The sequence below is a fragment of the Sinocyclocheilus rhinocerous genome, unplaced genomic scaffold (genome assembly GCF_001515625.1).
Source record: "Sinocyclocheilus rhinocerous isolate Xijiao unplaced genomic scaffold, SAMN03320098_v1.1 scaffold1201, whole genome shotgun sequence".
In the NCBI taxonomy this organism is placed as follows: domain Eukaryota; kingdom Metazoa; phylum Chordata; class Actinopteri; order Cypriniformes; family Cyprinidae; genus Sinocyclocheilus; species Sinocyclocheilus rhinocerous.
In genome coordinates this window covers 780,557-793,849 of record NW_015654059.1, presented here as the reverse complement: position 1 = coordinate 793,849, position 13,293 = coordinate 780,557, and the positions used below count along the sequence as shown (strand labels likewise).

At 36.2% G+C, this 13,293-nt stretch overlaps 1 protein-coding gene and 1 pseudogene across 4 annotated transcripts in view; one reads left to right on the top strand and one right to left on the bottom strand.

The window, feature by feature from the left end:
• The window catches only part of dnm1l (dynamin 1-like), a 17,551-nt gene extending 8,112 nt beyond the window's left edge, over positions 1-9,439 (top strand). The window contains exons 9-20 of one of the 4 annotated variants that reach the window (XM_016523219.1): positions 1,067-1,198; positions 1,289-1,495; positions 2,120-2,240; positions 2,515-2,670; positions 4,289-4,378; positions 4,464-4,556; positions 4,660-4,713; positions 4,923-4,994; positions 5,406-5,558; positions 5,740-5,849; positions 5,930-6,089; positions 8,687-9,439. In XM_016523219.1, the coding sequence (XP_016378705.1) occupies positions 1,067-1,198; positions 1,289-1,495; positions 2,120-2,240; positions 2,515-2,670; positions 4,289-4,378; positions 4,464-4,556; positions 4,660-4,713; positions 4,923-4,994; positions 5,406-5,558; positions 5,740-5,849; positions 5,930-6,089; positions 8,687-8,743 (1,405 nt within the window). In that variant the 3' untranslated portion in view covers positions 8,744-9,439. The remainder of the gene's footprint in view (positions 1-1,066; positions 1,199-1,288; positions 1,496-2,119; positions 2,241-2,514; positions 2,671-4,288; positions 4,379-4,463; positions 4,557-4,659; positions 4,714-4,922; positions 4,995-5,405; positions 5,559-5,739; positions 5,850-5,929; positions 6,090-8,686) is intronic. The other 3 variants (XM_016523220.1, XM_016523221.1, XM_016523222.1) reach the window with 3 other exon arrangements.
• A 446-nt stretch (positions 9,440-9,885) lies between these two features.
• Positions 9,886-13,130, bottom strand: LOC107716702 (troponin T, cardiac muscle isoforms-like; annotated as a pseudogene).
• Between the last annotated feature and the right edge of the window lie 163 nt (positions 13,131-13,293).

The following is a 13,293-nucleotide window of genomic DNA, read 5'->3' as shown; positions in this document are numbered from 1 at the left end:
TCTTTGATGTTCACTCACTGAGCACACGCATCATTTGAATTAAAACGAAATCGTAAAAATAAAACCATTCATAGGGGCATTCACTATAAACATCATTTATTTTCAACCTTAGGCATACACGACTTTCTGGCGAAAGTGAAACTAACAGCCTGTGTGAAATGCGCTAGGCTGTACTGTACTGGTCCCTCTCATTCTGCATCAGTACAAATACGTGCAGGCATTGCGTGTGTTTTGCTTGCTTGAGTGTTTCTGCATTATATTAGTGGCTTTGGAATATAAATCGCAGCACGGGAGATGCTGATTTCATTTTCCAGCAGGACTTGGCACCTGCCCACACTGCCAAAGGTACCAAAAGCTGGTTCAATGACCATGGTGTTACTGTGCTTGATTGGCCAGCAAACTCGCCTGACCTGAACCCCATAGAGAATCTATGGGGTATTGTCAAGAGGAAGATGAGAGACACCAGACCCAACAATGCAGATGACCTGAAGGCCGCTATCAAAGCAACCTGGGCTTCCATTACACCTGAGCAGTGCCATAGGCTGATTGCCTCCATGCCACGCCGCATTGATGCAGTAATTCATGCAAAAGGAGGCCCAACCAAGTATTGAGTGCATAGAAATGAACATACTTTTCAGAAGCCTGACGTTTCTGTTTAAAATATCCTTTTTTTTTTGATCTTATGTGATATTCTAATTTTCTGAGACACTGAATTTTGGGTTTTCATTATCTGTAAGCCATAATCATCAAAATTTCAAGAAAGGCTGGCTTGAAATATTTCACTCTATGTGTAATGAATCTATATAATATATGGGTTTCACTTTCTGAAATGAGTGACAAAAAATATTGACCTTTTTCATGATATTCTAATTTTTTGAGATGTACCACTACCTGTATATATATATATATATATATATGTGTGTGTGTGTGTGAAAATTAGAATATTAAAGAATTATATAAGTATAATTACACTAAAATATTGATTGTGATATTAATATATTAACAAAATATGCAAAAGTTTTGTTTTTTTATTTTCTAAAAAAGATGACTAAATGTCTTAATACAGGAGTCAGCTGGACATCAATAATAAGAAAATTGTGGCAGACTCCATCCGTGATGAGCACGCCTTCCTGCAGAAGAAGTACCCCTCCCTCGCCAACAGAAACGGAACCAAGTATCTCGCCAGAACATTAAATAGGTGAGAGTTTAAGCTTGAAACATCAAATTTGATTCATTTTGCGGAGCATATCTGCTTTTTGAAGTATTAATATCCTATTTTTTCCATCAGGTTATTGATGCATCACATTAGGGACTGTCTACCAGAGCTGAAGACACGTATCAACGTTTTAGCAGCTCAGTATCAGTCCCTGCTCAGCAGCTACGGTGAGCCGGTAGAGGACATGAGCTCCACCCTGCTGCAACTCATCACAAAGTTCGCTGCTGAGTACTGCAACACTATTGAAGGAACGGCCAAATACATTGAGACCGCTGAACTGTTAGTTCCCCTTTTCTTCCAGTTACTCAAATGAAGCGGTTTAATTTGCTATATACTCTACCGTTCAAAAGTTTGGGGTTGGTAAGATTTTTTAATGTTGTTGAAAAAAGACTCATCAAGGCTTTTATTTGATTAAAAATACAGTAAAAACAGTAATATTGTGAAATAGTATTACCATTTAAAATAGCTGTTTTCTATTTAAATATATTTTAATATGTAATTTATTCCTGTGATGCAAAGCTGAGTTTTCAGCATCATTCACCAGTCTTCAGTGTCACATGATCCTTCAGAAATCATTCTAATCTGCTGATTTGATGCTCAAGCAACATTTCTGATTATCATCAATGTTGAAAACAGTTGTGCTGCTAAATATGTTCGTGGAAATGGTGATAACTTTTTTTTCAGGAAAACTTTCTATTCTTTGCTGAATAGAAAGTTCAAAAGAAAAACATTTATTTGAAATGGAAATCTTTAGTAACATTATGTCTTTACTGTCACTTTTTGGTCAATTTAATGCATCCTTGCTGAATAAAAGTATTGATTTCTTTCAATTAAAAAAAATCTTCCTGACTCCAAACTAGGTGGTATTAGTGCTAACCATAGTTGTTTGTTCTAATCTTTTAGGTGTGGTGGTGCAAGAATTTGTTATATTTTCCATGAGACATTTGGTAGGACACTGGAGTCGGTCGATCCTCTTGGAGGACTTACAACCATAGATGTCCTAACAGCTATTAGGAACGCTACGGTAGGTTGTGCAGTGAATATTTGACTCCTGCATCCTTTTTATAATTTGAATTTAGTCCCGACTGTACTTGTATGGATATAAAATAGAGACTGCAGCCAGCTGAGCTCTGCATTGAGCTGCAATGTGCTGCAGGTTTCAATTTTAGCAAAGCTCCTTTGAGGAAGCTTTAATTATTCGAGTGACTTAAAGAGGCTCTTGTACAACACTGTAGAGTTAGATAGTTTGAGGTGTATATTTCTGTAGTTTGTAATGTAGCTGTTATGTGTTTCTTCAGGGTCCCCGTCCTGCTCTGTTTGTGCCTGAGGTGTCGTTTGAGCTGCTGGTGAAGAGGCAGGTCAAGCGTCTGGAGGAGCCCAGTCTGCGCTGTGTGGAGCTGGTGCATGAAGAGATGCAGAGGATCATTCAGCACTGTAGCAACTACAGCACTCAGGTGGACTGATCAGTTATTGGTCTGCATATACATGCTCATCTTTGCCTTTTGCATCACGAAAGCAAAAGGGTTTTCCACTGTTGTTAAACAGTACATCAGTTAAGGACTGTTCACACTAAGAATGATAACTATAACTAAAGTTTACTAAACACTGATAGCGAAGTCCACATCATGAATATAACAATACCAACACCAAGGTACAATGCCGTTGGAATCACTTCCAGCTAATGAACGATAAAACCATTGATCAGAATCCACCCGACTCTAAAGAGCTTAAGCATTTGAAGCAGAAGACAAAATAACTGCAACACTTAGAATTAACAGAATAGTATCGTCTGTTGGTGTGGATGCTGATATAGTTAGTGTTATAGGTGTGAATGGGCCTTTAGTGATGGCCAAGCTGATATTTGCTCATATTGAGATTAACAACATTGCCAAATATAACTGTGCCTGACTGGCCGATTAATAAACGTGACCCTGGACCACAAAACCAGTCATAAGGGTCAATTTTTTGAAATTGAGATTTATACATCGTATGAAAGCTGGATAAATAAGATTTCCATTGATGTATGGTTTGTTATGATAGGACAATATTTGGCAGAGATACAACTATTTGAAAATCTGGAATCTGAGGGTGCAAAAAAATCAAAATACTGAGAAAATTGTCTTTAAAGTTGTCCAAATGAAGTTCTTAACAAATGCAAATTGCTAATAAAAAATTAAGTTTTGATATATTTACGGTAGGAAATTTACAAAATATCTTCATGGAACATGATCTTTACTTAATATCCTAATGATTTTTGGCATAAAAGAAAAATCTATCATTTTGACCCATTCAAAAAAATTTTGGCTATTGCTAAAAATATACCCAAGCGACTTAAGACTGGTTTTGTAGTCTAGGGTCACAAATGTCTCATCTACCACCAAGTGTCAGTTTGTGAATTTTGAGCAAATACTGTTGTTGTTTAAAGGACATGTTGATATTATTTTATGTGCAGCTTATTTTCCATATAGTTTTAATTTAGCACATTTTGTGCATAATTAAATGTTTATTGTACAACACATTGTTGTCTTTTTGTTTATTAATTATTATACTTATAATTTTAGTTATATATAGTAATTTTATTACTACTACTACTACTACTACTATTGTTAACGATTTATCAGCATATTTTTGTAATTTTTATTAGTTGTTATATTAATATTAAATATTTAAAATATATATATAAAATATTTTTCATTTTTGTGACTTTTTTAAAGTTATATCAATAATTTATATTATTCTATATTATTAGTTTTATCAGTATTGTTTAAATTTTTTGTAGTTTTATTATTATTATTATTATTATAGTTTTTGTTATTATTATTTTATAATTTATTAATTAAAAAAAAAAAATTTGTAATTATTCTAAGCTGATTATGAAGCTGAAGTGTACAAACTTAAATGTTTATTGTAACCTTTTTTTTTTTCTTTACCTTTTCTTATCTGTATACACAACATATTTATATCCAACACTCAAATATAATTGCTGGTACTTTAAATGATTAGATGGGTTTTATCAGCATTGTTTGAATTTTTATTGTGATTTATTTATTTTTTTTGTTTTTTCTTTCCTAGGAGTTGCTTAGGTTCCCAAAACTTCATGATGCCATAGTAGAAGTGGTGACGTCTCTTCTCAGGAAGAGGCTCCCAGTCACCAATGAGATGGTTTGTTTGTTTTTTCTCTCATGCTTTTTATGTAGTTTCTGTGCAAGTGTATCTTCTCTAAATTTGTGTTTACGCTGTGCTCCAGGTTCACAATCTTGTGGCGATTGAGTTGGCTTATATCAACACCAAACACCCAGACTTCGCAGATGCCTGTGGGCTCATGAACAACAACATTGAGGTTTACTGATATTTTAATGACAATTTAATTTAGATTTATGACCGAAATATATTGATCTGAGCATATTTCAGTGTGAAGTTTATTGTTGTTGTCTTCGTAACAGGAGCAGAGACGTAACCGAATGAGAGAGCTTCCCTCAGCGGTCCCCCGTGATAAGGTATGGTTAAATCTTGAACTATCAGAGGAAATGGTATTTTCTCAGGGCTGCTGTTTTATCTTTTGTTCACTTTTCCTCACTAGAAATTTGTTTGTTTCATAAACCAAAGTCTCGCTGCTTTTTCTTGCAGTTTTGAGCAGAATTAGTTTAAAACCTGCTGCCTTCCTCTCTAGCTGACTAGTCTCTTCTCTTTGTGTCTCTCTTTGTAGTCCTTAAAAGGTCCTGGTGGGCAGTCAGTGTCGCCCACCGAGCAGCCGCCTGCTGAGGGCGATGGCCCTAAGGTGTGTGGTGCCACCTGTGTGTAGGGGCAAAGCATGGAGTTGATTTTCAATCCACTCAAACTGCTCTCCCTGACTGCATGGTCACCAACCTCTAAACTGACAGCAGATCATGTTTTTGCTGTGCAGTTTTGGTTTTACTCATCAGGATCTTTTCAAACCTCTGTTGTGTGTTTGCTGAGTTGATATAAAGGTTGATTTTGAAGACCCTTGACAACTGCAACTGTTTTTTTGCAGTTGTATCTTTTCAGTTTCTGGCCAGAATTGTTGTTTTATGTGTGAACTGTTGTGTACAAACTTTGTTCGGTTTGAAGCCTAAAAACAATACGTAAAGCACCAATAGACTGCATGGGAAGGGGCATGAAACACTAGTGGGCGTTCAGTCCTGTAGTGTTGATCTTGTTTGTGTGTCAGATGGCTGGAGGAGCTCAGGGGGAGCAGGAAGGAGGAACAGGGACCTGGAGAGGCATGTTGAAGAAAGGAGAAGAATATGAGGACAAGATGAAACCACAGAGCTCCGTCCCCGTCAACCCTCAGAAAGGACACGCAGTGAACCTACTTGATGTGGTGAGTCCATAAAACACAAATACTTTTGATCATGCCACAGAAATGACTTAAAAACCTGCACTCTGACAGTAAATAAACACTGGTGTGTGTATCCGCAAGCATTTGTGTTCTCTTTGAGAGCCATTTGCTAGCACGGTCGGTCACAATGAATTCGAGTTGATTTGTTCTGATCTTTGGCCAGCCTGTGCCAGTTGCCCGGAAACTGTCTGCTCGTGAACAGAGGGATTGTGAGGTCATCGAGAGGCTCATCAAATCTTATTTCCTCATTGTCCGTAAAAACATCCAGGACAGGTACATAGAACAAAGTATATGCCACGTGAATTAGTTTCCGGTTTTGTGTTTCACGCAGATTGCATTCTCTGTCTCTGCAGTGTACCAAAGGCTGTGATGCACTTCCTGGTCAACCACGTGAAGGACAGCTTACAGAGCGAGCTGGTGGGGCAGCTCTATAAACCCGCCCTGCTGGACGACCTCCTCACAGAGTCAGAGGACATGGCCCAGCGCCGCAATGAGGCCGCAGATATGCTGAAGGTAACGGCAGCAATAATAATGTGTATAATTAGTAATAATGTATATTAATGTAAAAGTGTTTTGTAATGCAGAGTAGCCTTTACATTATCATTAATTATTTGTTGTTCATTTAATTATACTGTAGTAATTTTTGTTGTTTAAAGGGGTCCTATTATGCTCTTTTACAAAGTCTTGATTTTGTTTTGGGGGTGTACTAGAACAGGCTCTCATACTAGGTTGTTCGAAAAACACATTATTTTTCACATATTTTACATTATTACAACACCACTCTCCCCAGTCTGGCATGAACGGCTCGAATAGTTCCTGTATCAAATGAAAGCCCGCCTTCTGAAATACGAAATGTGCTGTGATTGGTTAGCTGGGCCAGTGTGTGTTGGCAGCACTTGGCGCCTGGTCAGGAAATGTCATGCCGCTTGCCATAGCCGCCTGCTGCGAGCTTCAGTGTAAATATTGCGTCAAAATCAAATCAATTTGAGCGCCATTTAAACCCGGATGATTGTAACCACTCTAAGTTCATCTGCCTTGTGAAAGCTAGCGTGTCTCCGACATAGCGATAACACTCGTTGCCTTCTCTAGTGCAGCTCAACCAAGGTCTCGTCCCATTCGTCGGAAAATATGCGTTGTAGTCCAAACGAGTCGTTCGTTGTAGTTTTTGAAAAGTGATTTCTGTTAAACAAAATATCTCCTTTTGAAGTGGACTTTGAAATTTGTAAATTTGCAGATATTTTTTATGCTCAAACAGCAACATTACAGACTAACTAAAGTTGAAAAAGTGAAAAAGCATAATAGGACCCCTTTAAAACTGAAATCTAAAACTTTGTGGATACACACTGAAACAGCCATTGAAAGACTGCAAGTATGTAATATGGGACAGGACACTGATGAACGGCATAGAGGTTAGCTAATCAATATATTTTATATTCACATACAAAAAGGAAAGTAGCAAAAACAGTGTAGTTAATTGTAAGGGTCTGAGAGCAGGTGAGATAGGGCCATGCAAATGCCTATGATGACGGCGTGTGGTGCAATAATGACAAGAGTCCCGCTGACTGATCTGGACAGCAGATCACTGCCTAGAGGGGAAATCTCTCTGTCGAACTCCTGTCCATACACGCACAAGAATGAGGAAGAGCAAGGTCTGACAAATGAAAACAGGTCTATCTGTTTCCAAAGAGGTGACAGATCAGGAAGTGTTGATTAAGACACAGACTGACAAAGAGGTATGACATCAGTGTGAGATCAGACAGCTAAATTATAGGCATTTCCTTTGTTTCGGAATGCAGGAAACAGTAATATATTTTTATATATTACTTTTATTATTATTACTACAACTATTTTTCTTAAAGGTGCTATATGTAGGCACATTTTTTTGTCTGCACTAAAGCATTAAAACACCATAATACATTTGCAGATATTTAGGAAACAACTTATTTGCTAAGTTCAATATACTTGTTCCTCCGAAAAACAGCACTACAGCCAGTTATTCTGCTTTGAAAATGTGCATTCCGTGTCAGAATGTCTGTTTTTGTTTTGGGCTGTGTGATTCTACCTACTGACAGTTTACCCAATAATATTTTGCCAGCCTGGGTCGCCAGAAAACACAGCGTAATGCAGCCATGGAAGCAAACAAACAAACTGGGTCAGAGATCAGACATTCTACCTGATCTAAAAAGCCCTGGCATCCAACTAAAAAGCCAAAATCAAATCAATTTGAGCGCGATTTAAACCCGGATGATTGTATCCACTCTAAGTTCGTCTGCCTTGGGAAAGCTAGCGTGTCTCCGACAAAGTGATAACACTCGTTGTCTTCTCTAGTGCAGCTCAACCAGGTCTCGTCTCATTCGTCGATATTTGTGATTTCACAAATCCCGGAAAATATGCGTTGTAGTCCAAACGAGTAGTTCCTTTTCGTTTTTAAAAAGTGATTTCTGTTAAATAAAATATCTCCTTTTGAAGTGGACTTCAAAAGGAGCTTTGTAACTTTGCAGATCTTTTTTATGCTCAAACAGCATAATAGGACCCCTTTAATGTTACATAATAATATTAAATAATTATATAATAGTAGTATATAGTAGTTATATAATAATATTTTAGCTGTTTAATAATGTAGCCTTTACATTAATTAATACTACTAATAATCATTTATTATTAAATAATATTGAAGTAATAATAATAATAATAATGTATAATTCGTTATAATAATGTATATTAAACTAAACTGTGTAGTAATGCAGAGTAGCCTTTACTTTATTATTAATTGATTGTTAATAATAAAAGTGGATTATTATTATTTAATAATAATATACATGGTGATATAAATGTATATGCATGAAAAAGTAGTAATGCAGATAAGCCTTTGCATTAACTGTTATTCATTAATAATAATTTAATTATTATTATATTATTACTATTATCTAATATTAAGTAAAAGCATTAAATTGTTAATTATTACTATCTTTATTTTAATGAATCAATCAATCAATTAATGTAGAGGCTGAATTTTATATTATTTAAAATTATTGTATTGTATTTTATCATATTATACAATAAGAAATTTTCAACTCTTTTAAAACTTGTATCTTCTCCTCTACCCATAGGCCTTGCAGAAAGCCAGTCAGGTGATCGCCGAGATCCGAGAAACGCACCTGTGGTGAAGCCCTGCTGATGTACAGCCCCTCTCCCTTTCACTCGAACCCTGCGATCTGCATCAGCCTTGTCTCTCTTCTGTCTGGATTTCACAGACAGCCGACTTGAAAAATGCACTGGTGTCAGTTAGTGTGTATTGAATATAGTTTTATGTACGCAACGGACTCTTCTCGAACTACACTGAGGGCAGCACATATCATGTCACACCTGCACACCGTCCCATTCAGTGATCTCTTTCATGTATGTTTGCTACCATGTACGCTGCAGATAACGTGTGGCCTGTTAAAGGACTGTGTGTCCCTGATCTAGTCTAAATTAAAGGTAGTGTAAATGTCATGATGTTGTGGCTTCATTTGCAACTTTTGGTGTTATTTGATATTTGCAAAGGTGCACTCAGTATTTTTTTATGTTTGGCTGTTTGGTATGGTGGTCAACTTTGCATTATACTGATAAAGATGCAGGATCACATAAAAGTTTTTTCCCCTTAATTCTGAAAATAACAGGGACTACAAGGATAAAGTGAGTAGCGTGACTGGTCATGTGATCTCAACTTGGCGGCCCCTGTAAGGGAGAAGTGCTCAATGTAAATAAAACAGCTTTTATTAGACTGTTGATAGTGAGTCTACATGATTTGAAACATATGCACTATGCATCTGTTATGTGTAAATGTGTAAAACTTTTTATTGAGACCAAAATTGCTAGGTGCACCTTTAACTTCATAGCATTATTTGTTAATTTTTCTATTTTTGGTCATATGAAATGAATGGTGAGGCAAACTTTGAGATTTATGTAGTTTAATGTAATGTTGGTGTTTTTAACTGCACGTATATCATTTTCACACATCGTTTTATGGTGCACTTCAACTATATTATATTTACTATTATATATTAATAATAATACAATATATTATGTTGCAATAATAATCACAGATTATATATATTTTAATGTATTAAATAATATAATTAACATAAACTGAGTACACTGAAACAGCAAAAGCTAACATTTATTCATGGCAAAAATACGCAATAGCCTACACTGCAAAGCAAAAATGTACAGCCAAAGCATTTTTGTATGTTCATAATAATGATTTTAAAATATCTTCATCAAACAAACAAAACTAACGCAGGAGGCCAGAAATTCCTCTTATAATGTGCTGTCAACTTCTATCTCAGCCTTCCTCCCATCTTGCCTTTGCCGCGTCTTTTGGCACTAAGAGAGAGAAAAGCAAGAGTTTAAAAATAGTTTCTGGCCTTAAATCTGAACACTCAAAGTGGTTGGTGAGATTTCAAGCTTGTGATTGATACCTCTGGTGATCCTGGACGCAGGCAAGCAGTTGATTGATCTGTGAGAAACAGAGACATGACAGCTCAGTGCTAACAGGATACAGCGATAATGAACGCAACCTATTTACCTCAGGCCAAACTCCAGCTGTTTAAAGGGAACTGGATTTTGTTAAACTGTCAATGACTCAAAAATTGAGGCTGGCAGAAGCTCCATAACGTCTCAAAAGCAACTTGAAAGTAAGGAAGTAAAGGTTGTTGTCACTTACATCGTATTTCTGGCGTTTCAGTTTCTCGTTTAGATCGTATTTTTCTGCTTCCAGCTGCATCAAGCACTGCCACAGCTCATTGACTTTATCCCTGTAACGAGATTAGCAAAGGTTCACACAGAACGCGTTTTGGCGTTCCACTGAGTTGTTTTTAAATTCTTTTTCATAGCCTTGCTGCCGTTCGAGTTCGAAAAACAAGACGTTCTTTTCCCATTCCTCTCGTTTTTGAACGTAAGGACGCGTTCAGTGCTAATGGCCACCATTACAAGTTTTTTAATGTTCATTTTATACTGGTTGTGTAGGTTCTACTGTAATAGTAGCCTAACTTGTTTCGAAAAACGCGTCTCGAGACGATGTTCTTTTCTATTCTTAATGTTTTTAAACTCAAGAACAAGTTAAGTGGGAATGGCCCATATTACTATTAAAATATCTTAAATGTTTATTTGACACCGATTATGTAGTTTTTACTGTAATAGTCACTAGTCACTGATTGGTGGTAAAGGTCAACTATTAACCAGGGAATAAAAAAATTCGAGGGCTATACAATGAAATTATTTTGCTTCCTAATATAATTTATTTTCAAACTTACTTCTTCATAGACTTTAGTTCATTATTCTCTAATATTCTACTACTAATAATAAACTATTTCCTGTAGGCCTGTTTCCAGGTCTGTCCTTAAAATAAATAAATACTGTTAATAGCCTAGAAAACTGTTGGACATTTCAATTACTTGGGGTGTTTTTATTAATGACACTAATATGCATAAAAACTTCCGTACGTAAGTTTGTCGTCATTCAGATGATCGACGCTCAGTGGTTTTCGGCGATCAGCCAGGATCTTCTTCTTTTTCTCCCTTTCGGTCTGTTTCTTGGCACCTTTGCGTCCTTCACCCTTTAGTTCAGCAATAATTATAATGTTAATGAAAGAATCTGCATAAAATTGTCATGTAACTTTAAAATATTTAGACGTTTACGGTGTTTATATGTTGGTAAACACTGACCTTTTGCTGAATGCCGCCGCACTGATGGGTCATATTTGTGAGAGCTTTCTTCTTCTTGGCATCTTCATCCTGCTTCTTTCTCTGCTCTTCCTGCTCCTTCCTCTCTCTCTCTTCCTGTCAACAATTCTGATTGTAGGTTTCATCTCTATTATGAGCCTGCGGTTCATCGTTTCACTTCAATGGCTGAGTGAAGAATCAGTTAAATTTAGATTGAAAAGTTTTGTAGAAATTATTCAGTAGCATGTAAAATGGATTATTTTGACTATAAGGAGAATTTTGTTAACATCCTCAACAAATGTGATTTAAAAGTGCAAATTCAGGACTAGTTTGGTGTCATTGGTGGAAAGATGTTCCAGTAGGCGCCTGGTGTAGTTTAGCAGGTGTGTGAGCAGAAGATGAGGCAGGTGTTGACAGTCAGAATGTGACAGGAACTCACAGCGAGTCTGGCCTGACGCTCTTTCTCTCTCTCTGCTCTCACTCGCTACTGCTCAGCTCTCTCGGCTCGCCTCTTCTCCTGTTCAAACACATACTTCTGCTCGTAAGTTCATGTTTCCCTTGCAGGATCTGCAAGATGTTTCTCTTGTTTAAAACAAAAAATTGAGGGATTCTAAAAAAAATGTTCTGCCTCTTTTTACATATTTAACAAAAAAGTATGTAAACTTATTAGAATCACTGTAGACAAAGAGCTGTACAAACTGAAAACAACATTTACAAAAAAAAAAGACATTTGCATCAGCAATACACAACATTTATAAGGAAACACTCACGATTCTGTTGACCAGAGCAATGAGTTCCTCTTCATCTTTCTGTCTCTAGAGGAAATGAGCCTCTATAAGAGACTGTAGTTCTGCTAAATCCTTCTCCTGACGCTTTTTTTGGATGTGCTGCCACACACACACACACACACACACACAAATGATGGAGGTTACAGCCAGGGGTTTGAAAGTGAGAGAGGTGTGTGTTTTAAGAGAAAAATCTCCTACTTACATCAAAATCTACTTTTTCTCCCTCTGGAATCTTTGGTGCTTGGATATTTGATAGATATCTGAAGATAAAAGATTAAGCTATTAAAATAAAAGTTTTATCTGGCTATATAATGATACATACAAGAGAACAATGGACTTACTTTGGTTTGGACTTTGAGTCATCTACTATAATTGGAGAAAGAGATGTTTTTAATTGCATTTAAATAAAATAGTAACAATAAACAATTCCAAATTATTTTTAAAAATGTTATTAAAATAATAAGAATTAGTATATGCAGTATCTGTTTTCTGAGTGCAATTTTTACTGATTTTGCTCAGATAATGTCTATTCTGTTTGTTGGTAATTATACTTGATGCAAACAATATATACCAACGTAAATGTATGTAAATTGCCACTGGCATTATAAATAACAAAAAACAATTATAATAAAAATAAAATGTTAAATTATAGTATTAAAATATACAATACCTTCCTCCCTATTATAAAATTAGATCAAACACAAACACAGAGACAAAAGATTTATAAGTGAAAATATGAATTATTTTTTATCATAATAAATCATGCAAATACATTATAAAATGATTAAATATTGCAAACTTAGGAGTAAAAGACTGTTACTCACTGAACTCCCTCATCCATCACATCTTCTGTATCAGACATGACTATAAACTAGCTCAAAGATTAAATGCAGGATACATTAAGAAACAACTAACATTTTTATACACAACACCAATACCAAAATACATCTTGTTCATTTTTCTTATAAGGCAGGGATTTGGCAGAAATAGATTTCTCTTGAAACTCTTACCTGGGTTGTTTGCGGCTCTCAGAGATGGAGCAGCTCTCTTTTAGAGTGCAGTGTTAGAGCAGCGGCGGGCCTCAGTCTCAAGACTAACATACTAACACACCACGTGATCACTATGGCCTCTCATTGGCGTGTGCTGAAAGCCTTCGTCTATTGTTAGACTGTCAGATGCATTTCAGTGAAGTTCTAAAACCAAACATTCTCTTTGACCTGCTCA